At 35.8% G+C, this 27,394-nt stretch overlaps 1 protein-coding gene across 4 annotated transcripts in view; it reads right to left on the bottom strand.

Moving 5' to 3' along the window:
* The window catches only part of USP34 (ubiquitin specific peptidase 34), a 264,454-nt gene that overhangs the window by 3,852 nt on the left and 233,208 nt on the right, over positions 1–27,394 (bottom strand). For 3 of the 4 annotated variants that reach the window (XM_028089696.2, XM_088026523.1, XM_088026522.1), the window contains 14 exons: positions 26,710–26,758; positions 26,526–26,630; positions 26,397–26,441; positions 25,554–25,658; positions 24,018–24,165; positions 18,469–19,103; positions 16,255–16,412; positions 14,667–14,745; positions 13,040–13,166; positions 12,076–12,183; positions 10,820–10,924; positions 10,579–10,703; positions 9,462–9,585; positions 1,375–1,454 (listed from right to left, as the gene is read on the bottom strand). In XM_028089696.2, coding sequence (XP_027945497.1) covers positions 1,375–1,454; positions 9,462–9,585; positions 10,579–10,703; positions 10,820–10,924; positions 12,076–12,183; positions 13,040–13,166; positions 14,667–14,745; positions 16,255–16,412; positions 18,469–19,103; positions 24,018–24,165; positions 25,554–25,658; positions 26,397–26,441; positions 26,526–26,630; positions 26,710–26,758 — 1,993 coding nt within the window. The remainder of the gene's footprint in view (positions 1–1,374; positions 1,455–9,461; positions 9,586–10,578; positions 10,704–10,819; positions 10,925–12,075; positions 12,184–13,039; positions 13,167–14,666; positions 14,746–16,254; positions 16,413–18,468; positions 19,104–24,017; positions 24,166–25,553; positions 25,659–26,396; positions 26,442–26,525; positions 26,631–26,709; positions 26,759–27,394) is intronic. The other variant, XM_028089697.2, reaches the window with a different exon arrangement.

Below are 27,394 nucleotides of genomic sequence, written 5' to 3'. Positions count from 1 at the left end.
TCATTCTACCAGCCGAGCCTCTGCCTGCTGCCTGGGTTTCTTGATGGCTGCTTCTACCAAGCTGGCAGGGCTTTAGAAGCCTTACAAGAGTTTTGCATTGTTTTGAAGGAAGTTTTTGGAGATGGTGAATTCTTTGGAAAATAAGCCAAGAAAGGGAGCGGTAAAATGCTGTAGTAGCTAAAACAATAGGGAAGCAATAGACAGTGGCAGAGTAGAGAAACTAAAGAAACCCAACTACCCAAATCAAGAAGAATGAAAGGAAGAGTAGCAGTGGCAGAGGGAAAAAGCAGAGATCTGCTCCAATTTGCTGAATCGACCACTCAGCTGAAAAAACCAGCAAGTCATTTTCTCAAAGCCCCAATGTACTAAAGCTCTGTGACCAACATAAACTAGTTCAAAGATTCCTGCTATAGAAAACAAAATGACATTTCTTTAGGGGCTACAGAGGACTCCATTTCTACACTTGAGAAGCTCATGGTTTGTGACCAGGAGACAGAGAAACAACTATCCTAGCACCCACCACCACTTGATACACATCCCCGCGGAGAAAGAACATTACAGCCCAGGCAGGAGGCTATACCAGAGGCATAAAGTGTTTCAATGTTTCAGATAGTACAATTTGGGTAAAGTTTAAGCCAAAGTAAAGCTGACAAACACCTCTTCCTCTGGGGATGGGCGGCTGCAACCAGGAGGAAACCAATAGCTTTTTTTCCCTGGTCTAAAGAAAGGGGGGATCCTTTAGACCTGATCCAAGGAATGAGCCAAATTTTAGGACCAATCTAGTTTCTCCCCTATCTCTCTGCCGTTCTCCCCCCCCAATTAAACAAGCATTATTGAGGTGCCCACTTTATTTTAAAGAGTTGGCTCTTAGATACTTTAGGTAGGATATGGTGTTTTTTGTTCTCAATGAGACTGTTGGTAAGAACAAGTGCATCAGACTCTTGAAAACCTCTTCAAAATAACAGGGAAGAGGTGAAGGACAGACTGCTGAAACTTTCTGCTAAAGCTCTGAGAAGGGTAGCAAGACAGGTGGGGCAGGTGAGGGAGGGCAAGAAGTGGCATACGCCTTCTTCCCCTAAATACCTCCCTGTTTTGGTCTTTTAGCATAACTGTTTACATTGACCTATAAATTACAAATTCAATAGCTAATTTGAAACATCCTCTGTGATACAAATCTACTGAAGTAAAAACCTCAAAAGGCAACCTGATGCCCAATACTCAATAGCTGTTACTTCCATTAAGCATATTTTTACCTACCAAGATTCTAAAACATCTCCAATTTCCAGCTTGTGTTCAACCCATTGTTCTTAAAATTACTGACCAAATGGTCAGAGGAGATGAAAGACCCAATCATCTAAAACTCATTTTCTTTACCTGAGTCTGGCATAGCTCAGTCCAAAGTTTGGGGAACAGTGCAAGATGAAGTGGCAAACCTTCATAGGCAACTAGGACACCTAATATTTGAAAAGAAATCAGAATATAGGTTATAAATTATACTACTGAGGCATTCAACTCTGCAGGTACAATTCTAGGTATTTCTAGTCATAGCTATGAATCTTTTCTACATGTTTTAGAAATATATAAAGGGGAAGAATTCATTCCAGTGCTTTAACCAGTGAAATAATTTAGAATGCAGTATACTTTGAATTTATTCAGATTCCACACCTCATTCCCAGCAGGATCTGAGGTAACTTAAACCAATTCTTCTTTTTAAGTATTAGAACTTTACCTGGAACAATACAAGAAGGGTTATTGCAAGTGGTCCCAAAGCTTTCTTGGATTAAGGTACCACTCTGCATATTAGGTAATTTTCATGGACTAGCTAAGCTTGGAGGGGAAGGAGGGACAAGGTTAAAAAGAGGATGCGGAGAAGTAGAAAACATACTGTTCCTCCTCTTTTACCGTTTCTCCAAAAACAGGGAGTATAATCTTTATGGTGGATGTATGTAAACACTGCTCGAGTCTAACAGCTTCTAGCCTTGTCCCCAAGCTCTTCTGGGTAGACCATACGTAGCTGTATGTCAGGGTCCTATTTGGAACCTCTACTGTTTTAACCTTTCCCCTCCCCTATTCCAAATGTCAAATGTATCTCTAAGAAATGTATTCCCCTACCCTCTGCCCTCCTACCTCTCAAAGCACAGAAGTTGCTATACCACAGCTGGAAGTAAATTTCCCATTCTCCATACTCCCACTTCCAGCGAAAGTATGATGATGGAGGAGAAATATAATAAAAAACTCTCCTCCAGGTAAGAAAAAATTATGAGTCAGACATGAAGTTAGCACACTTTTTCTATAAAGGGCCAAACAGTAAATATTTTAGTCTTTGCAGCCAAATCATCGCTGTTGCAACTACTCACCCTGCAGAGGTAGTATGAAAGCAGCCAAAGACAACACTAGATGAATGGGTGTGGCTATCTTTCAATAAAATCTAAGAATACTGAAATTTGAATCACATGTAATTTTCATGTGTCACAGAATATTTAGAATAAACTAGTATTTTTTGAAAAAACCATTAAAAATATAAAAACCCTCCTTAGCGTGCAGGTAAGCTCACTGGTTATACAAAACCAGGCAGCATGGAGCTATTATTGTTTGCAAACCTCTGGGTTGGACCAAGGATTCAAGAAAATCTTAAGACAGGAAAGTCAGATCAGTCATCCAATTTAGTCATCCAATGATGCCAAGTTTCCCTTTTTGTGGGTAAGTCTATTTATTATATTCCTGTCAAGATTAATCCCTTTGTAGAGAGACCCCCCAAGGAAACCATTCAACATTTTCCTTTATCCTAACCTAACCTGGCTAGGGATGGAGGCATTTACCCACCGTAAGAGCACAATACACATAAGCAAATGAAGGCATGTCATCAAAATTGTTGGGTACAGGAAAGAGTTTCTATGCTCCCATGTCCCTGCATAATTACCCATAAAAGTAGACCAATGGTTGGCAAACTCTGGCTTGCAGGCCAAGTCTGGTCCACAACCTTTGTATGGCCATGTGAGCTAAGAAGGGCTTTTGTATTTTTAAAGGATCGTAAAAAGAACAGTGAAACGGAGAATGTGACACAGACCATACATATGGACAGCAAAGTACACCCTTTGCAGAAAGAGTCTGCCAACCCCTGAACTAGAGGCTGCCCTGACCTCTCAGGTGAAAGTAGACTGTACATTACAATCTAAGTTTCTCTAGTCTTTACTCTTTTTCCTCAATTATTCCTCAAAGTAAAATATAATCTTTATTCCTATTTCCACAACCACCAAAAAGCCAGCACTACCACAACAAACAAAAAAAACCCACAGAGGATTTCTATAAGATCACTTCCAAGTAATAATCTGATACTATATCTTTATTTTACAAGAGAAGAAGGAAATAAATACAGGCTGGCATCTATTGTGCTAGGTGTGTCAGATAATTACATTTAATTTTCTCATCAACTTTGGGAGGCATTGTTTTATTCTCATTTCCCCTTTTCTCAATGAGGCTATCAGGCTTGGAGAGATATGTAATCTGCTCAGGTTCATCCCAAAAGCCAGTGAGCAAAACATCTATCCCAGGTATACTTGATTCTGAAGCCTATAATCTTTTCAGTAATCAGTGTTTTCCCAAACTTCAGTCATTCATACCACTTTCATAATTGTTTTCATATCTGTCCATCACCTGTACTGTTTGTTTACTTAGTACTGTTCTTTGGATTCACTTAAGGAAGCTAATACTACATAAGCCGTAGGCAGCATAACATCTAGGAAGTCACAAATTTGGTATACTAGTTATACATTTCTGTGACAGTAAGATCCATACATATTTATGAATATAAAATTATTTTCCATGGACCCTCTTATACACTACACTCTGGAAAACACTGCCACCCATGATGAGTCAAAGATACCTCTCTTACAGTCCTACTTATTTCCTCTCTGAGTTGCACCTCCTTTGGAAGGAGGGCCATCCCTTCAGAACAACACAGTTTCAGTTTCTTTCTAGCATTTTCACAAAGCACTGAGGATGAGGCGCATCTTGGCTCTATGACTCAAGGTAGAGGCCAGTGCCCTCCTACTCCACACATTCTTCCAATACCTTCTGGGATGTCTTTCTTACTGGGTACAAAGCACAGAGAGATGCAATCAAGACACACATCCAAGCCTTGTCTCAGTAAACAGGACAGGCAGGCTTAAGACATACTGGCTTCTGCCCACTTAGCTTTCTTCATCCTGTGACTTTAGACATCCTCATGGGTTCTTACCCCAACCCATGCACAAAGGAACATTATAATAAGCAAAAACTATTCCAAATATCTTTTCCTCTTTAGTAACTTTATACTGTAGATGCTACTAGATGTTACTGAAAATCTGACAAAAAACTGTTTTTGTAGGTAAAATGGTAATTCAAATGATTGCTGTGAGGATGTGTATATTTACTAGTTTAAAAGGTGTCTCCTATCTGAATTGTGTCAGGATTGTCTGGTTTTCTATAGGAGGGTTTAACCCATCCAAGCATTATCCAAGGGAAGTGGTAGCTTTTGCCAAGCCCACAACTAATGCTCCACTATGGGACTGAATCGTCATGACATTTTAGCCTATGAATATCACACATTTGATTCTTCTAATTCCCCTTGTTCTCACTTATACCCACTAAGCAACCAAGTGCTGTTTATATGGCTTCCCATGTAGGTGAGTGGAAAAAAAATCTGCTGGCCCTACCATGGAATATTCAGATCCTTGTGTCAGTTATTCCTCTTTGTAAATTAACAGACTGGTAATCAAATTATAAATATATCTATTAAGTATAATTACTAAGTATTAGCCTAGGATAAATGGATTTGCCCTTGGTATACTGGTAGAAGCTGCCTTCTGATATGCACTGAATGACTGGTATCTTCATTCACCTTAAGAAGTCTTTTGGAGAACAGCTAACCAGTTGTCTTTCCAATCAGTACCATCTTGATATCAAAAAAGGTAAAGGATGAACCAGAGCTGTGCTTTTTTATAATCTGAATTTCTAATTTGTTTCCTTTTACCAACTACCTTTTTTTAATTCTAGAGATTTTGAAGATTTCAGATTTTTAGGTATACCATGTTGCTTGCAAAAATTTCCTTTTACTATTTTTTACTTTCATTTACTAATGAATTCTGAAAACTGTCAAAAGCAATGTTAAATAGTAAAGGTGATAGATTCTTGTTTTATCTCTGAAAATGAAAATTAATTAAATGATGAAATCTAGAAATTTGTCATTTAATTTTACTTGGGCATCTCAGTGTTAATTTTACTGTGTATGGTACCTTAAAAAATGATACAAGAGTTTGCAGTACCAGCTTCCTAGACTACTTTCTAAAAATTTGGTTTCCCCTCCCCAATACAAATGATCATTGCAAATAATTTAAAACTTAGTCATTTAACCTGGACCTTGAAAGCAACCCCTAAGTTTATCCATACACAGTTGAGAGTATAATCCCGTAGGTTTTGTGTGGGTTTTTTTTTTTTTTTTTTTACATGTACTAAGTGATTTTTCCTATTGTTCTAAGACTGTGGTCACATTCTGCATATTGTTTTCCAATTTGCTTTTTCTCATGTAATCCAAAGTCATTTCCTATCTTTTTATTTTAAAGACCTATATATAAGACAGACAAACTATTTAAAGACTATACAATAAACTATAGGTTTACTTAACTAAGCTCCTATTGATGGACATTTGAGTTGTTTCCAGTTTTTACCCAATACAAACTGACTGAAAATAAATGTCCTATATATGTTTTTGGACACTTCTGTAAGTAGAGTAGGGTAGATTCTTAGATCTGGCACTGCGGGATCAAGGGCTATGAACAATCTAAATTGATAATGCTAGTACGCATCCCTGATCTGACTCCATTATAACATCTTTTTTTTCAAACTGTTTAGGTATGTATGACATTGAAACTTTATCTCATAGTTGGAAAAAAAAGGAGAGAAAAGAGAAATCATCATTAGTAAGGCGGGGCAACCCCTGATATGGTTACCAAACATTTACTTGTTTTGTATGTGTGAAAGAGTTGCTTGTTGATGTCCTTTACTTATTAATGTTCTTTCCCATCTCACTGAATCCTAAAAACTCTTTGTATATTGCCAATACTAGCAATTTATCTGTTAAGAATGCAAATAATTTTCCCATCAGCTGTACTTTATGACATTTTTCAACATGTAGTATTTTCAGTTTTTATGTTGCCAAAAATTTTAATTTCTTTTGTTTATGGGTTTTATGTTCTGCTTAACATGGGCTTTCAAACTGAAAGGTGCTATCCATATGATTCTGTATTTTTCTTTAATATTGTTATGATTTTATTTTTCACAATTAAGTATTTAATTCTCCTGTAATCTATTTTAGTCTAAGTAGTGAAGTAGATATTCAAATTTGCCCCTTCTCTCCTTAGATAGTTGATTCTCTCAATACCATACAATCTCCACAGGTCTGAGAGATCATCTCTATTGTCTTCCAAATCCTCATGTATCCTTATGTTTGTATGGGGGCTGTTTTTGCCTATGTATGATTTTCTGCCTATGTATTTCCATATCTACATTACATAGTTTTAAGACTATACTTTCAGGGATCATTTTTATAGTTCGTTACATTACATAGTTTTAAACAGTATACTTTTATGTAAGACAGGAGACAAAATAAACCTGTATTTGTTGTTCCCATGCAAAAAAAGATTAAAAAATTAATGGAAGTGGGGGGGCAGGTCTGTGATATGGTGATGTGTACCTTTTGCTATTTTGAATTATAAATTATATGTAGTAAATCCTAAAAAATGGAATTAAAAATTACTGATCTTTATTAAGTATTTTAGAAATTAATAGTGCCAAACCCTCTTATTATTCTTTTTAAGAATTTTCTGGGCTAAACTCTGCTATTTTTAAATTATCAAAATACTGTAGTTTCAGACACACTGTTATTTCACATGGCAGTCAGTAGCTTTATTCGCTCTCCCAAAATTCTCCCCCCACTTCTCTGTCTTCCCTAACCCCATGCCTGACTACCCTCACTTCAAAAGCACTCCAGCCCTTACTTTACTAGCTAGTACCTGCAACTCTAATATGCAATAAAATTCCTTTTTATCTCCTAACAAATCTTAAAATCTGCTCAGTTACCCATATAACAATTACCACAAAGACTTTTCCTCAAAATTAGAAGTGACTTGCAATCCAAGTCTTGAGACAATCCCACCTATGGTCACAACATTCTGGCCCTTGGACCATCTAACCTCAAGGCTTAAATGATTAAGGACATAACCAATTTAAATTTACCTTTCCCTCTCCTTTTGCCTAATTTAATTTCCTGAAGAAATTACACAAATTAGAACTCCTTAGCAACTCTCTGCTCCTCATTACAGTCATTAATGTGGGCTTTATTTTAAGCTCTTTCCTAGGTGCCTCTCCCTGGAAATAATCATTTCAGCTGAAAGTGGGAGTTAACTTTAAGCTCTGGGACATACTCTCTTCATTCAAATGAGGCAAGAGGGAAGCACTGCTTTTAGGTCTTTGTTAAAATAATGTCTAATTAATTTTCTGCATTAATTAAGACACAATAACCATGAGTTCCAGGGAAGTTGGCAGAGTAGGAGGATCTAGTAAACATACATAAATGAATGAATGAATTTAAAAGAAAAAGATACAGCCCGGAAAATTTTCTTTTCCTGCTCAATTTGTGAAGGCTTTGATTTCTATTCAATATAGCCACCACTCACATCTGGCTTAAACAAAAATTCAGTTCCTTAAATCACATTTCAAGTTCTCAACACTCACATATGGCTTCTGGCTATCATACTGTGGACGATGATGCAGCTGGAGAATAGTTCCATCCTCACAGAAAAGTTCTATAGAATAGTGCTTATGTAGAAAACTAAACACTAGAAGGCAGCATCAACAGTGCTTTATGGTTACAAGAGGAATGTATTCAATACTATAAATAAAGTTGATTCAGCTAATGTTGAAGACTAAGTGTATGTCCTTTCCCTCCCTCCCTTCTTCTCTCCTCCATATTTAATTTCCCCGAAACTGTTTTTGTATTGATGAGGAAGACAGTCCCAAAGAAGGTTGAAATTCACTATCTGATCAGAGCTGTTCAAGCAGCTAAAACAACTCCTCACATAACTTCTGGTATAAATCACATGAACACGATTACCAAGAACTTTTTTTAAGGTCAGCATTTTAATAAGTCCCCCTCCTTATCTGGGAGTAAGGCTGTGTTACTAGAATTCCTGGACACTTTCTCACATTTGATCACTGCCACTGCTAAGTTTTATTTTTTTACCAAGTGCCATGACTGAACTGTGTAATCATGAAATGGCCCATCTGAGTATGTGCTTCCCTCCCCAACCACCCCCGCTTGGCAATTCAGCCGCATGTGTATAAAACCAGCTAATGATAACAGGTGGAAGGAACAACCTTTCAAATGTGAAGACACTCTAATCACTTACCAATAAGATGGTTTTTCTGAAGAGGAATTATCCCTGACAGCTGTTACCACTTCCTTCTTCTCCGATAATGAAACCTAAGGTATGTTCACATCTTTTGCCCTACTTAAAATGGATCAAAACCTTTTCCATAGAAGGAAGGGGTTGTGATTGAGGAAGAGCACAAAGGGGAGTTCTAGAGTATGGCAATATTCTGTTTCTTGACCTGGGTGGTGGTTCCACGAGCACTTCACTTCCTATGCTCTGAAATAAAACTACAGAACACTGGGAAAGAATCCTGGGCCATCCCTAAAGAAGTAAGACTCACAGGACACACAGAGCCTGGGAACTCTGGAGGTCCTGAGACAAGGGATATGTCTTCTAAAGACTTATCAGCTAGAAAAAGTCACCCAAAGGGAGCAACTCTCTTATAGCTCTCAAGCACATCCTTGAGTAATTTGAGTTTTTTCCCCTTTTAAAATTCACTGATGGTTTTTTCTATTTCTCGTATCTTCCTTTTCAAATTTCCTTTCTTCTCATTCACTTCTCTATTTCATGAGACTTACCTCCTAATTTACTCGTATATGCACCTCTGCTTCACCCTGGCAAGCCCACTTAGTTTGCTCTTGGCATTGCCAGCTCCAAAGCACAGCTGGCACTATAGATCTCATTTTATCCTCCAGACCAGGGCTGGGAAAGTCCACCTCTCTAAGCCTGCCTCCCTAAGCAGAGTAGGTTTTGGTTTTTGTTTTTAAATTCTGCGGGCAGATGGAGGAGGACTTGGGCTTCTATGTACAAAAGTGATCAGCCCTACTCCACTCCTTTATAGGCCAGCTGAAACTCTGGGCAGAACTATTCAATGGAAACCAGTAAGTTGGTGTTTTCTTAATAAAAATAAAAATGTTCCCAAGAATAATTAATATTTTTAAACAGTCACTTTAAAAAAGAAAAAAAGGATTGTCTCATTTTTGTCTCCCCTTCCTGAGTGGCTAGGGGCTTAAAATAATTCAGTGGAATTTACTGCTCATCTTTTATACTTACTCAGCTTAACTAATGTTTCAGTAAATTTTTCACAGTTGATTGCAACTCGGCATAATAGATGGATGAATTGATGATAAGAAAAGAAGTAGTCTAGCAGCATACGATCATAAACGTCATCTTTGCCCTGAAGGTTAAAGATGATAAAATGGTTGCACTTAAATTGTATAATAAATTAAAGAGCATATTTTGTGCAAATGTAATAAGTTTAACTAAAAAGCTGATTAAATATTTAAATTCTATAAGAACCTAGTTTTAATTCCAAGTTTCTAGTAATGTTAAGATCTTAATTGTCACAAGTTTATTTTCAGTGTGCAAATGCTATCAATTAAAATTACCCATTATTTCTATATACTTTAATCAAGTAAAATTACTGTAGGATTTTAAAATTTGACACTTTAGTTCTACAGACATCAAGAGTTGAATTAAATTTGATTTTTGAAAGAGATTTCAAATGATTTCTATAATGGCTACTACAGTGTTAATTAATTTTAATATTTTATCTTATAAGAAGTATATTTAAGATCCAAAGATGGTGGGCAAGGGAGAGTGTGAATGAAGCGGGGTGAAGAAAAAGGGGGAAAAATTGTTTAAAAAAAATGTTGATACTGAGATAAATTATCTTGTGTCAATGTACCTTCTCTCTATAATTTAGAATTAGCATTATTTTAGGATACGCATTAAAAGAGAAGAATCAGACTACAAATGATGATAAATCTATCAATCAGTGATATTAAGCCTAGGTCAAAGGATTATAATTAAAGGGCAGTAAAAGAAGTCATTGATTATATATGGCCAAATTTAAACAACAGTAACTACCTAACTTGACTTTTCAGGTTTAGATATATGACCCAGTTATAATTTAGCCTAGTGACAACTAGTAAGACTTTCTATTCGGGTATTTTTTTTTTTTTTAGGGAGGAAAAAACTTACTACTTGTGCTTATTGTTGATTTTGCAAATACTCAACCAACATTTCAGAGCACTAAAAGGAAAAAGTCCAAATGAGTCTAATCTTAGGATCCACAAAATGGTCATTTAAGTCTAATATAACTGCCAGAGGGAAAATTTCAAATTACTGTGTACTACAGAAACATGGTTTTCCTGGCATCCCAACATACCTTACTGGTTTCCACCATTGTGGGCAAGAGGCACATATTGAGTTCAGGGCGCGGAGGCCGAATATTGCTTTTCCCTCCTATTAGCTTGATATTTTCTCGACAAGGGAAATAAGGTCCAAGAGACACTAAGACATTAAAAGTGTACAATAAGAATAAATGGAAAAAATAAATCTCCATGCTTCAGTGTGCAGAAAGATTAAATGCCAACCACATTCAAGTACTGTGCTAGATGAATACGTACTTGGTATATTACTGTGATGATAAGTACAATGGTTGTGTTGTAGAAATGGAACCAGAGTATGAAGAAAGTCATGGGGACTCAAAAGCACAAGTTCCTTGAGGACATCTGAAAATAAAAACACAATATGAGTATTAAAAAGCTGGAGGACATCTAACTTGCTTCTTTCGAACTCGCAAATCCTGCTGGGGTGACTAGTTGCAGTATGGCAGGTGGAAAGGTTTAAAGAGTCTAAAACTGTTTTAGCTGCTGACACTGGGAGAAATTCTGTCTGATGCTCCATCAAATCTGGATCAACCCGGTTACTAACCAAAGTACAGCCATCATTTAGAAACCAAAGTTTAAAACTATTTATTTGTGTTTTGTTTATCCAAGAGAAGAAGCGTCATGGAGAAGTACACTAAGGGAAATATTTAATGCACATTGATGACATGTCTTCATAAAATCAACCAAAGCAACTTAAGACAGAAATCTAAGGCTCAAAGTTCTTTGGACCTAAGACATAATCCTTGGTCTACTTTTAATGTTTCATGATGCTAGCTTGACTGATGCTCATCCCCTAATCATCGAGAAGTAAAGCTCGTGATGACAGGCTACTGAATCAGAGGTTACTGAAGTATAGGCCAGTAATTCCACGGAGCATGAGGCCAAAGCTTGCCAAAACTGCTTATACGTGGCAGCCAGTTATTCATGTCATTTTGAGAAACTGGAAATTAACAATTACAGTCTCTAAAGAGGACTTTTAAAAATGGCTTCTAAACTAGTAAAAAATACATTATAAATTTAAAATGGGGGGTCCTTTAACAGGCAAATTATCACTTCATTATAAATATATAATCAATAAAAAGGTAAAATACCTGGGAGTCTAAGAACAAGTACTACAAGTATCTTTAGGTAAAAGAACAGGCAGTAAAAATAATCTCCCCAACCCTTTACAGTATCAGCTCTCCTTTGCAAAACATTTGCATGATCCTACCTTACTTACATAGAACCAGAAGATCTCAGAGCTGGAAGATATCTAAAGATAACCTAAGGTCAAAGAACCCAGATATATTACATGACCTGCCTGTGATCATATAAAGTAATTACTGGCATGCTGAGAAATATATTTTCTAGAACCTGTTGGCCAGTGTGAGTTACAAATAAGAAGTACAAATGTCTTCCAAACCCTGCAGAACTAATCACATCCTACAAAGACTATTCCACAAAAATCTTCATCCATTAGGTTTTTACACATATATATTTTCCAAGTAACTTACCTATACAGGCATTTCTAAGTTCTGGAGGACTATAGGAATTAAGAAGAGTTAACAGTTTATGGGCAAATTCAATTCGCTCCTGCCACTGAATTAATGCTTGTTTCACATCTGCAAATATAAAAGCATACATAAATATGCCATTTGAGTTCAAACTTCCTCACAATTATGTCCTATTTTTATCTACAGAATGCTAACACTAAGAAAATCAAATTAATGACATAAACATCTTTGGTGAAACCTAAGTGAGCACTTTCATGAGATGGCTACTACTGTGAAACCTGCTAGATTTCTTAAGCGCATACTTTAGGGATGAACCTTTCCGTTTTCCAGAAATTTATATAAAGTTCAAAGTTCACATTCAATTTTTTTTTTAAAGATTTTATTTATTTATTTGACAGAGAGAGACACGGTGAGAGAGGGAACACAAGCAGGGGGAGTGGGAGAGGGAGAAGCAGGCTCCCCGCGGAGCAGGGAGCCCAACATGGGGCTCGATTCCAGGACCCTGAGATCAGACCTGAGTCGAAGGCAGACGCTTAACGACTGAGCCACCCAGGAGCCCCAAAGTTCACATTCAATTTTACAGGGACACGAGAGATAGGTTTTATAGTTATTTCTCTTAAAACTAAAAATGATCTAACCTAAGCCATGGAGGCTTCCAGTTGGAGAACCTTCACAAAATGCCCATTTTGTTACTGTGTTTTGAAGTGTTTTCCAGTCTCTTAAATCTTAACACTTATATAGGATGCTTGCCTATTTTTCAGGCAGGCATAAGAGATTAAACAAGAGCACTCTAGCCTTTTACCAGGTCATGATGAACATTTCCTGATGGTTAGCCAGCATCAGCTCCAGCTTCGGTACATAAACCAGACATAAAGACAAATTCTCTGAAGGACATGGTTTGACATCCTTATTTCACTGGTTAATAGTTGAAAGTAACATAAAGAAGAAGTAGGAATGACCAAACCTTTTCTCTGAAGATATGGGCGTGTAGACTTCAAAACCGAAAGGAATATTGACAGAAGTTCTACTAAGTCTCCAGTCACATGGCAAGCTGTGGCTTCATGGTACATCATGTGCAGTGTGTTGAAAGACTACAAGTAATTTTAAAAAATGGAAAACTTCATTTTTACTTTACTGACCACAAAATGGTAGCACTCATCCTTTATGACAGATGTTTTCAGACCCTATGTGTGTGCACATGTGCACAAAGCAAATCTATTTGCTTTCTACCTAAGTCAAATTCTCCCAAGTCAGCTCTTTAAAATACAAAACAGTGCTCACCTTCGGAGCTAATATTTTATGCATACATTTTGGTCTGAAGGAATAATTTGTTTCATCAGTTTGTTTTTGGTTACTGTTTGCTCTAGGACCACAAACACCTTAGAAATTACAAAGAAGCAGGCAACAAGAAGATTTGGCAGAATGGGTGACTGCTTTAACTAACTTTTCAGGGCTTTGGGAAGGAAGACAATGGTGAAATGGTTGTCAACAGTAAGTCTGAATGAGGAAAAAGAGCTCCAAAAGGAAGAATTCCTTTAATCATATTGGCTTGTTAAAATCTTTTAATTCAAAATCCTTCGGTTTTTTTTCTACTTCATTCTACACAAAGGCTTTTTTCTAGTCCTCTTGAATCAGTTCCCTAAAATCTATATACTAGCCATAATTCAAAGTTCAAAATCCACAGTCTAGAATTGGTGGCAGTACATAATCTGAACAATGTACTTGTGTGGCATTTAACCGGTAAGCTGTGAGGATAGGAACCACGTCTGTCTTATTTACTGCTGTATCCCCAGTGCTAGCACAATGCCTGGCACAGAGTAGACATTCAAACACCTGTTGAGCGAAACAATGGAATTCTCACTACTTTTCACATACTTTTTGTTCTAGCCAAACAGAAATACTTGGCATTTGTCAAATACGACAATACTTTCTTGCCTCTGCTGACCAAGTTATTTATCTAAATGCTCTCCCGCTTATCTTTACAAGTCCAAATTCTTCAAAGTACGGTTTCAAACATGTTGTATTCCTATTCTATAATATCATTAACTGAAGAAAACTATCCTACCTCTTACTTCTGATGGTTCTTTTGGCATATACTCTTTTGTCTTTTCTCCTTTATTAGACTAAGGGGTAAAATGCACCTCTATGCCTTTAAAATCATCTCACAGTTTGTGGATGATCACCTGTAACAGACTCAATGGTTTCCTCTCATGATGCTAATCTCACTTTCTTAACTATCAAATAAGTCCGCTCTTGAGAAATTATGTGTCAGTGATTACATCACATGAATTTCATCTGTTTCTACCCTTACACATGGAATGAATAAAACCAGTCTATTTCCAGTGGTTGTTCTAAATACAAAAGAAGAGGAGAAGTATGGAATTACTATGGACAAAGAAAAGAGCAACCTAAAAACTGTGACCTAATCAATTCTTGGAATATAGATTAGCATTTTCTGATCTATATAATGAAAATCCAGACACCTGTAAAACAGTATAGCATAAACTCTAAATATCTACACACACAAAAAAAGCCTTGGTGAGAACATTAAAATGAGCTATATCTATAGTAAAATGAAATAAAATGTTTACCTCAGTCATCAGGATCAACCCTCGATTAAATACAACAAGAAGTCTATCTTCATCAGATTCTAACAGTATTCTGAAGGCACTAGAAGAATACAAAAAATCCAGGTTGAGAACTCTGAATCAGAATGGAAAACTCAGAAGAAAAATGGAAAAAATAGAAGAAAACTGTAATTGAGGCTCTTTTTCTACCTATAGGAGAGGGACTGCTATATCTGTTTCCTAGTAATGTAATAAAAGGAGTTACTATTATACTAAGAAATCCTCTAAGTAACATGGAAAAAAGTTATGTCTGCTAGTATCTAGTCAACAATTCAATGGTGGAAGAGAGGTATCAGAGGAATATTTTTAAAGTTTCAGTATAAGCAATGCTTATTTTCATAATGGGTTTATCTTCTAGATTATGTTAAGCTCTGGATAATAATAAAATACACTTATACTATCCAAGCACTTCTCAGCTGGTTCTTGGGAAGAAAGAGAAACATGAGGGGAAAAACATTAAATACATTTTGGTCTTGAAAATAATTTATGTGATAATTATCAAAAGTAGTTGTATTGCTCGTTATTAGACTTAATTTTATTATTAGGTACTGGAAACCACTGCTGTATTAGTACAACTGGAATCTTCCTACTTCAGTTAGACGTTGTCTTTCCTTTTTTCAAAAAAAGAATTAAGAAAGCTCAAAGTCTTTTTTTTTTTTTTTTTTAGAATAAGCTTTAAGTAGTAAGCCTTGGAAACAATGTATTCAAAATTAATGCCAGAATTTTAAAAGAATTCCTTTGGAGTCCTTGCAAAAGCACAGTTAATTCATTTTGTGTACTAATAAAGATTCAAATTTGAAAGTTTTCTGAAGAAGATAACCTGAAATAATCTTATCTTGGGTTAAGCATAAAATACTATTATTTTCAAGGAAGTACTGCCAAAAAATGTGTGCCTAATAAAGGACATTAGCTGCAAGTCTTAGATATAATATATAGAAGCATTTTAAGAAATTAACCTGGCCTTTATTTCCACAGTTAAAGGGAACTATGTGTAATTTGTTGCAGAGTTCCTTTATAGCCACTCAATAACTTCTGTAGCTCTGAACAATTATAAAGATGACGTTTTATTATTTTGGCTAATTCCTACAACAGTTAAAAAAGACAGGTAAATCTGGGGCTAAAGAGAATGAAAAACGTATTAAGAATAAGTCTCATCCAAAGATGGAGAAAGCTGTTCCTGGAGGCCTCTAGAACTGAACTGTCCAAGAATAAGGATGAATCACAAGAGTGAGGAGGATTCAAGCCTTAGGTGTAAGACTGTACATTAAGATTCCTTCCAACCCTGATTCTATGATACTGATAAAACACATATAAACAGTCCAAAACCAAACCTTGAAAATAAAAGCTGTTCAAAAGTAGCTTAATTTTTAAAAGATAAATCCTTCCAAGGTGACTCAATGCAAAAATGCTTCCCTAATTACCTTAAGGAATTGGTAAACTTTCAGTTATAAATAATTTAACTATAACTCTTTAAGTGTCAAAAGGATAGTCCCCATTCCCTCACTTGGAAAAACAAAACAAATTAAAAAAACACCAGAAAACATCTTTTTACCTTATTAAAGTAGTCCAGCAGGAGCGGCCATCTAAGCAACGTAAGTAACAACTTATGGTTGTTTTCTTAAACTGTTTAATATCTTCTAATTCTTCTTCTCTCATATCTGGCCTTTGAGCTATAAATAGCTGCATCAGGTTAAATAGTTCTTCTACTGCCTAAAAAGGGCAAATAAGCATCATGGTGATCTTTTAACCCTACAACATTTTAGAATGTTTGCTTCTCATTTCTGAATGTTATGCCCACTAGCCAGCTCTTAAAATTATACAAATGAAATCAGATTACACTACCATTCAAGAATAGTTATAAAATTAGCAATAGATTCTATTTTAAAAATTTAATATATTATTCACTAAAAGTAAATAATCAAATTTTCAGGAAGACTCATTTTTAGGGTTCATTTTTAGTCTTAATACTATTTATTAAAGCACTAGCCTTGTAACTTCAAATGGATGTCCAGATATGCTACACCAATCCTTTGCCCTGTTTAATGAGAAATCATGACTTCCTCACAAAATTTTACAGCCCTCATTTACATTTGAATTAATACTGTTTCTGAGACAACCCTTTGTGCCAACATGTGGAATGCTCTTTCTGGACTGATGAATGCTTAGTTCAAGTTATCTGATGGATGAAACATGGGAACTAGTATTTAAGTAAAATCGCTAACTGTGGGTTTATAAACTCATTTAGCATGGGCATGTGGGCATACTTATCAATGAACTGAAAACCCCCAACTCTGTAATTTTCATGGCAAAAATTGATTTAAACACCATTTTCATGAAAACCTCCAATAGTTAAGCTCTACAATAAAAGATGTTTTATTTTATTGATGTCACAGGAAACATTATCAGATAAATATTCTAACTCCCCCAACATTCACCAAAGGTATACCATGGATATCATGTTTAGTAACTAAGTCAAATATTATTTATGTGAATGTGATAAAGAAAATTCACTGAATCTTGATAAATCTTGACTCCTTCGTGGTCAGGCAGACTCTCACATTTGTTTCCTTCTGTCTTATAGCCTTGGCTTTGAACCTCTTTTGGTACTTAATATACTCATTTTCTTTCCTCTATTCTAGGCATTCTAAATTTCCTGGCTGGAAGTTAGGTTGTTCTTTCTAGGTGAGAACAATTTACTACATTGTATCTGAAGGAAAGGTCCTTTCTTAAGATTTTATTTATTTGACAAACAGAGCACACAGGCAGGGGGAGCAGGAAAAGCAGGCTCCCTGCTAAGCAGGGAGCCCGATGTGCGACTCGAGCCAAGACCCTGAGATCACGACCTGAGCTGAAGGCAGATGCTTAACCGAGACTGAGCTACCCAGGTGCCCTGGAAAGGTCCTTTCTTCAACAGGAAAAAAGTACTGTACACAATTCAAGGATACCAATAATTAAAATACTCTTCATCATGTTCATCTGATTAAACTCTTAAGAAAATGTTGGATGTCTTGAAAGAGCTCCACTCCCACCATCTCCCATTTAGCAAAAAACTTCTCACATTAGCAATTTGTAGCCTCTAGGTTAAAATAGTTCTCACTCTCTTTCCAACCCCTTTTCTAGATTTATATCCTCTTGGTGTAATCTTCAGTTTACAACAGAGAGTTAAGAAGCAACAGTGAAAAGAAATATCCAGGAATGACAGCCATATGTGAAGGGAGAAAGTTTTAATATGAAACCTACAAATAGTCTGCAGAAAAAAAGGAATCAGATTTAGACCGCATATATTTGTATCCTGATAGACCCCTTATCCATTTCATTCACTTGAATGTAGTGTGAGAAAAAAAACACTAGGGAATACTAGAGCTAAGATAAAAATATTTTCTAGCTCACAGCTTAGGATAGCATGTAGATCTTAACAATAAATATCTAAACAATAAATACTTCCCTAAAACTGTACCACAAAGCTGACTTTTTTCATTAGTTACATATAAAAGACATTTACAAAAACACAAATGAAAATAGCTAGGTTCAGTTAGAGATAAAATTTCAACATCAACCTAAGAAAAATTACCCATATTATCAATTTTATAGTAATATGGCATTTTATATATGTATTCAAGAAAACAAATACACATTAAGTCCTTAAGAAAGAACAGTTCAAGTTAGACTATACTTCCATATTTTGTTACCACTTCCCACAAGGGGCGAAAAATATGTTATTTCCAATCAATTTGAAGATACATATAGAATTATCAATTTTACTCACTCCAGGGTATTGGCTCGCATGTGGTGTAAGATTCTTAAAGGCCCATTGGATGTTCTGGTGAGAAGCGAGTTGTCGTGTGAATGCAGGAGACTGTTCACAGCAGAGCCTCAGAATGCCGTAGTAGGCTGGCAGCATCCCACGGTTAAAAAGCACCACATCCTGATCATCATGGTCAGCAAGGATGTAATTGAAGGCAATGTTCTTGGTTACCACTGGGTTCTGAACAATAAGGCGGATATTCTCTGGACAGTCAGCACACACATTGTACCAAAATGAAAGCAAAGCCTGTTTATTGTGATTTGTAGCTATTGCTGGCTCAGAAAGTTTAGGCTGGAATAGGTTCCACAAATCCATGAAATATGTGGAAAACATCAGCTTCTCAGTTTTGGAAATTAAACAGTAAGTCATAAAGCTAAAATAGGGCACTAGCTTTGTAGTGCCATGAACAGCAGCATCAACATAAAGTTTGGCTCTTGAGAGCAAACCAAGGAGCACGTTGTAGACCTGATGTAGGACTACTGTTGTGTCTGGACTGAGTGGAAGGTCACGGGTTGGGATGTGCAAAGACCTTGTTGACCGGAACATCTGGCGGAATGAATTGCTTGGTATAAGGGACACCAGAAGATAAGCTGCAGCTATAAAATGTAAAACAAAACTGTCAGATCCTTATAAGATATAAAACAGACTGAAGAGCAGTCATTAAACACAAAGCCACTCTTCTCTTTAAAAATTAAAATGAATAAAAATTAAGGGACATGAACATTTCTTAGTATCTTTCTGCCCTACCACTAGCCCCACAGAAAAATTTCAAGGAATGATGAAAACATTAGCCTTCCATTCTATCACTGTTATTTTTTAAGTGGCAACAATAACTGCATTAATAGAAACAGTTTTAAACTTCTCTGTTAGCTTTCCCCAGATGTAGAATTTTCTATTTATTTGATCATTTCATTTCTCCTTAGGAAATAATATGGATTAACAGGAAGAACATAGCATTTGGAGCCAGAAGACCTAGCTAAGCCTCTCTGACCTGATCTAATCATTCAATGTGTTAGGATCTTTTCTTCTTCTTTACAAAATAAGGGTAAGTTATTTTGTAAAAATTTAGAGATTAACAGTAAAATATAAAGTTATAAAGACAGAATGAGATCTTCTATTTTAAAGTTCATTGTAATGTATAAGATTTTATATATATATATATATGCCAATTACAGAACATTAACTTTGGAAAAAATCTTTAAAACTCTTCTAGGCTAAATTTGCATTTTTAAAATTTTTTCACTTGAGTATAGTTGACACACAATGTTATATTAGTCTCAGGTGTACAACATAGTGATTCAACTTCTCTACAGGTTATGCTGTGCTCACCACAGCGTAGCTACCATCTGTCACCACACAATACAATTACAATATCATTGCCTATATTCCCTATACTGTATCTTTTATCCCCATGATTTATTCATTCCATAGCTGGAAGCTTCTAGGTTGACTCTGAACACAAATAAAGCATCCCTTCTTCAACATACCTGAAAAATGTTATTAAGCATACAAAATATTATTTAATTCTCAAAATCACTCTGGAAATATGTGATGTTACACTGGAAAATCTGAATCTTGGGGAAGCAAAGACCAAAGTCACACAAATAAAGAGGTGGAGCTCAGATTTAGCCCTGGAAATGATGATGATGGTGACGACAATGGCAATAATAATGATCCAACAACAGAAACTGCTAACATTTATCAAATGTTTATACTATTTAACACCCTAACTTTGTTTATTAGAAGGCTCTACTTTTATTATCCCCACTTTCACTTGGACTGAAAACAGTAAGACTACACCCATGTTACACATCTCGAAACCCAGATAGTCAGATTCAGGAGCTAATGCTCCTAAAAACAACCACCACAGAGCCTCCTCAAGGCCTCTAATGCCTTAGTTTAACTCTTTTCAATACACCTACTAATTCTGTCTCCCACTAGTCTACCTATAATTTGATAATTTACAATGTTCTGTTAAAGCAAATTAAGTTAGGGTTTCTAAAATTAATTATAACCTATTTTACAGATTTCAAATTAAACTTCATGCAGCACTCCATTTCTACATTATTTTTTCACCTATATGTTAGGCTCATTTTAGTATATGTTTCCAATATTAAACCTTGGCATGTAGGGGTCATCCTGACCCATCTTTGTATAAGCTGCTATTAAGAAAAGTAATTTGTGATTAGAAAAACTTATTCAGTTTAAGTTATATACTTTTATACCAGTATTTTATTAGGAAAAAAAATTTTTTTTAAAGATTTTTTATTTATTTGAGAGAGAGTGAGAGAGAGAGAGAGAGCGCAAGAGGGGGTAGGGTCAGAGGGAGAAGCAGACTCCCTGCTCAGCAGGGAGCCCGATGTGGGACTCGATCCCGGGACTCTGGGATAATGACCTGAGCCGAAGGCAGTCGCTTAACCAACTGAGCCACCCAGGCGCCCTAGGAAATATTTTCTAACACAATGAAAGGTTTAAAACGCTCTACCAAAGACCCAATTAATTCTACAATTACCATTTAGTTTTGCTTTATTATACACCAAACCATCTATTTATTTAAGAGCTATCTGCTTCTAAATAAAAAGTAAGTTCTGCTTGGGAGAAATATACAACTTCTAGGAAGGTCAATATGGAAGAACAGACCATCTTACTAAAAACTGCCTTGCTGACTAAAGAATCCCTTCCATTTAGTTCTATACTATAGAGAACTTAGAACAAATCTACCTATATTTCTGTATGGCAACTGTTCAACTATTTTAAGACACTTATGTCTCCATTTTTTTTTCTCTAAACATTCTAATGCGTTCCTTAAAATTTTGTAGGATTTAATAGTATTTCTCAGTAGTAGTTCTTCTATACATGTTACTATAATTCTTACTGTTGTATTGATTCTATTCAAATATTTGGGCTGTTTTTTCAAGTTACATTATGTCAAAAGCACATTTTCATATTACCAGAGTCTATTATAATTTTTAAATGATTCACTATAACTATTTCCCAACTGAACATCCAGTTTTTAATTTTTCATAATCATAAATAATGCTATTTAAGCATCCATATATTAGATGACTTGCTTATACTGGAATCCTTGAAATAATATTACTGAATTTAAAAAAAGGCAAAGTATTTTGAAGGATCTCAGTACATATTACTAAACTGCCTTTCATAGGGTAATATTTACTTACAACTTCACTGCAATGTACGAGAATGCCATATCATCAATACTGTCATCAATATTAGATGTAACAGCTGAAAAACTTTCTTTTTTTTGGTTCAGCATAGATTTTTTTTTTATTGTTTGATGGTCAAAAGTCAGGAGATGAATGCCAATCAGCATACGTGTCAGCACTTACAAATAACCCATTACTATGGGGCTACATAAACTGGCAGGAAAAACAAGCCTATAAGTACCAATGCCAATCCATCAGTACAAAGTGTTTTTCCCAAATAAACTTTTTATTTTAGAATACGCAGAACAGACACAGTTCCCGTACACTCTTCTCCCCTTTTCTCCTATTATTAACATCTATTATTACTACATTTGTTTTAACTAAGGAAACAACAGACACATGACTTTTAACTAAACTCCATACTTTTGATTTTATTAGTATTGCCTTAATGTTTGTTTTTTATAAAGATTTTACTTATTTGAGAGAGAGCATGAGTGGGGAGAAGGGCAGAGGGAGAGGGAGAAGCAGGCTCCCCACTGAGCAGGGAGCCTGACGTGGGGCTCAATCCCAGGACTCTGAGATCATGACCTGAGCCGAAGGCAGACGCTAAACCGACTGAGCCATCCAGGCGCCCCATTAATGTTCTTTTATTTTGGCTCTAGGATCCCATCGAGGATATATTACATTTAATCATCATGTGTCCTTAAGCTCCTCTTGGCTGTGACAGTTTCTCAGACTCTCCTTGCGTTTGGAAAAGCTTGACAGTGTAAAGGAGTACTTGGGTCAGGTATTTTTGAACAATGTCCCTCAAATTGAGCCTGTCTGATGTTTATCACTTTTAGACTCAAATGATGGGTTTTGTAAGGAAGATCATACAGGTAAAGTGCTCTTTACATCATATTATATCCAGGGTATCAAGGGTACATGCTATCAACACACATCAGTGATATTAACCATAATCACCTGGCTGAGTTAATGTTTGTCAATTGCTTCACCTAAAGTTATTTTACCCACAAACTGTAACAAACTTTTAAAACACAGAGAATAAACCGAGAGGTGTTGGAGGGAAATGGGTGGGGGGTTGACTATGGGGGACGGGCATTAAGGAGGGCACTTGATATGATAAGCAATGGTGTTTTACGTGATGCATCACTGAATCCTCCTGAAACCAACACTGCACTGTATATTAACTAGAACTTGAATAAAAACTTGAAAAAAAAAAAAAGAAAGAAAGAAAAAGTTACATTCCCCATTCCCTACTCCTTGAAAGGAGGTTCAGCTCCACCTCCTTGGACAGCAGATGTACATAAATTATTTAGAATTCTTCTGTATAGGATATTTGTCTCTTCTCCATTTATTTATTTAAACATTTATTTATCAGTATGGACTCATAGGTATTTATTTTATACTTGGGGGTATAATCCAGCACTATATTGTTTATTTTTTTACTCTTACTGTTCCAGCGTTAGCCACTGGGAATTCTTTCAGGTTGGTTGTGTGTCCCTTTGACACAGCCCCATCATTTTGGTTTTTTGAGTACTTCTTTACTTTCTGGTCCTACAAGATGCTTCAGGCTCATCTTGTATTATTACCTGCCCAAGACCTAGAATCAGCCATTTCTTCAAAGAGCTATTATTTGTTTTACTGGAGAATGGTCTTTAGAAACATAGATCTGGGGATATTTGATGTGCATGCTGCTACTGTAGTATCACTGATTCTATGCCCTTTCAGCAGACAGCTAGGAAAAATGATTTTAATAATTTAAAAAATTAACTTTGATTTTTGTTTCTTTGAAGAAAAGAAATCAAAGGAGAACATACTCTATTTATTTGCAAGCAATTTTCTAATCTGTAAAATACCTATTTTTCATATTTGTCCATCTGTCTTCCAAGATCTTTATTTCCTTCCAGCCTGTGTAAAGGTGTTTATCATTTAACTCCCATGATTTCATTGAATATTTTCTCTCAATTTGTTCTATGCCTTTTTATTACTTTCCTCTTAGCCTTAAAGTTACTTTTAAGATAGGATTTTCTAATCCTTTGCTCTCTTCACTTAATGCTGATCATGCTTTGTAATCTATCAAGCAAGGAAACAAAAACGGTGGTGGTGGTGATGTCACCCAAGACAGGACAGTTTCCTATCCTTAAAACACCCAAACCACTATAGATATTTGCAAAACACTGCCATTTCCAAATACTAATGTAACTTCGGCCTTTAAGAACAATATTTCCAAGAGCCTTTGCACTGTACAACAATGGGCATTATTGTAATTGCCTTAAAAAACAAAACAAAAAAGCGAAACTTGGAACAACAAATGGTTTAAGTTCTGAATATTTGACTTACAAGTCCTGACTCTAGGATAATTATGAGCCAAAAGAAACCTCTCGACCCAGTTTTCCATGTTCTGTAGGACCCAGCTGTGTGCCAGTTTATTTCGGGGTGTCTGTACTGCCAACCAATCCAAACACTGAGAAGGATTGTATTCAATTACCTAAAAATGAAATGACAAGAACAGAATATAAAACCAACTGATTGAGGAGTTATTTTTTTACTTACTTTTGGTATATGCCATTAAACACTTAGCCAAGAAGAGTTTTTTGAAAACTAGAGCCTAAGAAAAGTTTTGCCCATGTTTTTCTACATTTTTATTTTTAATTAATTTTTTAAGGGAGGGAGGGGCAAAAGGACTGGGAAAGAGAGAATCTTAAGCAGACTCCACGCTGAGTGCAGAGCCTGATGCGGGGCTCGATCCCACAGCTGTGAGATCATGACCTGAGCCGAAATCAAGAACTGGATGCTTAACCAACTGAGCCACCCAGGTGCTCCTCCTCTCCATTTTTAAAACTACATTTATCAACAGGAAATATTCAGAAATATCTGTCATTAGTTTACAAAATAAAATTAAAATAACCAAGGACTTTAACAAAGAACTAATAGTGCTTCTAGGGGCACCTAGAAGCTCAGTCGTTAAGCATCTGCCTTCGGCTCAGGTCATGATCCCAGGGTCCTGGGACAGAGCCCCACATCCAGTTCCCTGCTCCACAGGAAGCCTGCTTCTCCCTCTCTCACTCCCCCTGCTTGTGTTCCCTCTCTCTCGCTGTCTCTGTCAAATAAGCAAATAAAATCTTTAAAAAAAAAAAAAAAATTCTCTAATTCTAATTCTCTAATTCTCTAAAGTTTCTAATCTTTATTTTTCTTACTGTGTGCCCAATCTATTATTGCACATGAGAATAAAATGTAGTAATTGCACTGCTGGGGAGATTTTTTTCATGGGATAAAGAAATCTTAGGAATCTAGGTTTGGCTTTCAAGGCCAATTCCATTCCCACTCATTGATGTATTGTCTAGATGGTTTTAGGCTAAAACAGCAGTTAAGTGGTTGCAAAGCTATCACAGGGCCCACAAAACCTAAAATGTTTGCTAACTGACCAGCTGGAGAAAAAGTTTGCTGACCCCTGGTCTAGAGAGCAGGTTTTCCTAACACTTACCAAAGAGAAACTCTATGACCCCAGCAGGTACTCTGAAGGAAAGGACGTGGTTGGTACTTCCTGTACCATTTCTGTCAACTGCTGAAAACACTTAACTTGTATTTCTAAGATTCTATCATTCTTTTCTGAGGGGAAGGGAATGAAAACCCTCGACTAGCCAAAGATTTATGACTCTACAATAGTGTTTAAACTTGTCCTGAAAGACAAGAATTCTTTCTCCTCCCCAAGCCTCCCAACTAAAGCAAGTGTTCTTCCCCGACTTGTGTCCTACTAAAACTTTCATTTTAGATTACCCAAGTCAGAAGAAACTGGTACTTAAACTGGTAATGACTTTATTAGAAAAATAAAATTCTCAGAAAAAGAAATACTGAAACATCTACTGCAAGACTTACCTCCCATATCCTCTGTAGAATGTAAGATGCAAAGGGAGGCATTCCTGGAGGTCCACCAGCAAACTCCATTAGCATAGTCAACAATTTAAAGAAAGGATTGGCTGCCTGTAAGACACATACATAACTGTGTATTTAAATGTACTTGAACCCACCTGTTTTAGAAGAATAGAAACATGTAAAACTCTTCTACACATCACATTTAAATCTGTGTTAGGTTAGCACACCTCAGGACTCCTGCATATAAACTTGAACTATATAAAGCAGCAGGATCAACTTGGGATACAAAGTCAATGGCACAGGCACCACATGTAACGGAATGTTAAAATACATGTACAAAACATGTATTTTTCTGGGTATCAATTTGAAAAAACCAATCAAAACTTTTATTAATGAGACAAACTTATTCATAGAATAATTTAGGTTAAAAGTTTCTTGTAGCATCCCTTGATCTCTAAGGTGTAGTTTACATTAATATTTGACAAAGTATCATGTAGCTATAACATTACCATTTTACAAAAATACATTTGTATAATACTGTATTATATTTCCACATCTTTTTTCATCTGGTTAGTCTACTTTTTTCTTGAACACAATTATGATATATGCTTCAAATCAAACAACTTTAAAGTTTAGTATCTATGTGGCACTCCAATATGTTGAACTCATACGTAAATTTGTATTTAACTGGGAAAATTACATTTATGATAGTAAGATATAAAGGAGTAATTCAGCTTATTCAAGTTACATACTAAAAATTAAGCTGTGTCATGGGAGAAACCTTGATATATTTTTTCAAGAACAATTAGTAGTCTTAAAAATATGAATTAACTAATGTGTACATACCTCAGGAGTCAACTTTGCTATTGATGTGAAAAGCATAGACACAATCTAAAACAAAACAAAACAAAACGGATTTCAGAACATTCTTTTAAAAATTACCAAAAAGCTTTAAGACTGTTTCTCAGCACTTACATGTTCTGCTAGTCGATTATTGTATCGACAGAGGCTGAAAATCAGATTACAAGTTTGTCTTATATTGATGCCATCACGAATATGTTGAAACAAGAAGGGGAATCCCTGTTAAAAGTAAAAGTTGTTATTTAAGAACCATTATTATTTGTGAGATGATCAAATCCTCTAATATACAAAGTATTACCTTTCCTCCTGTTAATGCTGCCATGTCAGTCTGTGATAATGTCAAATGCCTGAAAGGAAACATCAGTGGAAATAAGTTTTTCTTCCCTCTGTGCTACTTTATAGCTATGTGCATCATGACATGCATCAAAACTGTCAATCCAATTACAACTGTACCAAGCCACCAACACAAAAAAATGATTTTTGAACTTTCTGCTGGCTAAACTTACTTGCTAAATACATATCTTTTAGACAATTTTTCAAGAATTGATATATGGAAGCCCAAACCTGCTTTAGTTCCCATTTAATTAACTCAATATTTTTGTGTATTATAAACACTAGGATAGGTCTGAGTTTTGTTTTTTTTTTGTGACATGAGACCCTTCAAAACAAAACAAACTTCTAATACTAAAGAGCTTCAGTTACCAGTTTACAATTTCTACATATTTCTTTACTGTAGAAAATTTCAGATACATACAAAAATAACAAAGATAATGGAAGTATCCCATTATTCAGCTTCAAATTACTAATTCATGATCAGTCTTGTTTCATTTGTACTTCCCACTCACTCAATGTGGACAGTTCTGAAGCAGTTCCAGGTATTTTATCATTTAATCCAAAAATCTCAGTATTTATTTCTAACAGGTAAATTTAAAAAACATAACCACACTACCATTATTCACACTTAAAACCACAACTCCTTACTA

Source organism: Eumetopias jubatus, unplaced genomic scaffold (assembly GCF_037043125.1).
Source record: "Eumetopias jubatus isolate StellerSeaLion01/CBP00866 unplaced genomic scaffold, mEumJub1_p1.0 scaffold_9, whole genome shotgun sequence".
Lineage (NCBI taxonomy): Eukaryota > Metazoa > Chordata > Mammalia > Carnivora > Otariidae > Eumetopias > Eumetopias jubatus.
Note: the sequence above shows the minus strand (reverse complement) of the source record. Positions and strands in the feature narration are given on the sequence as shown.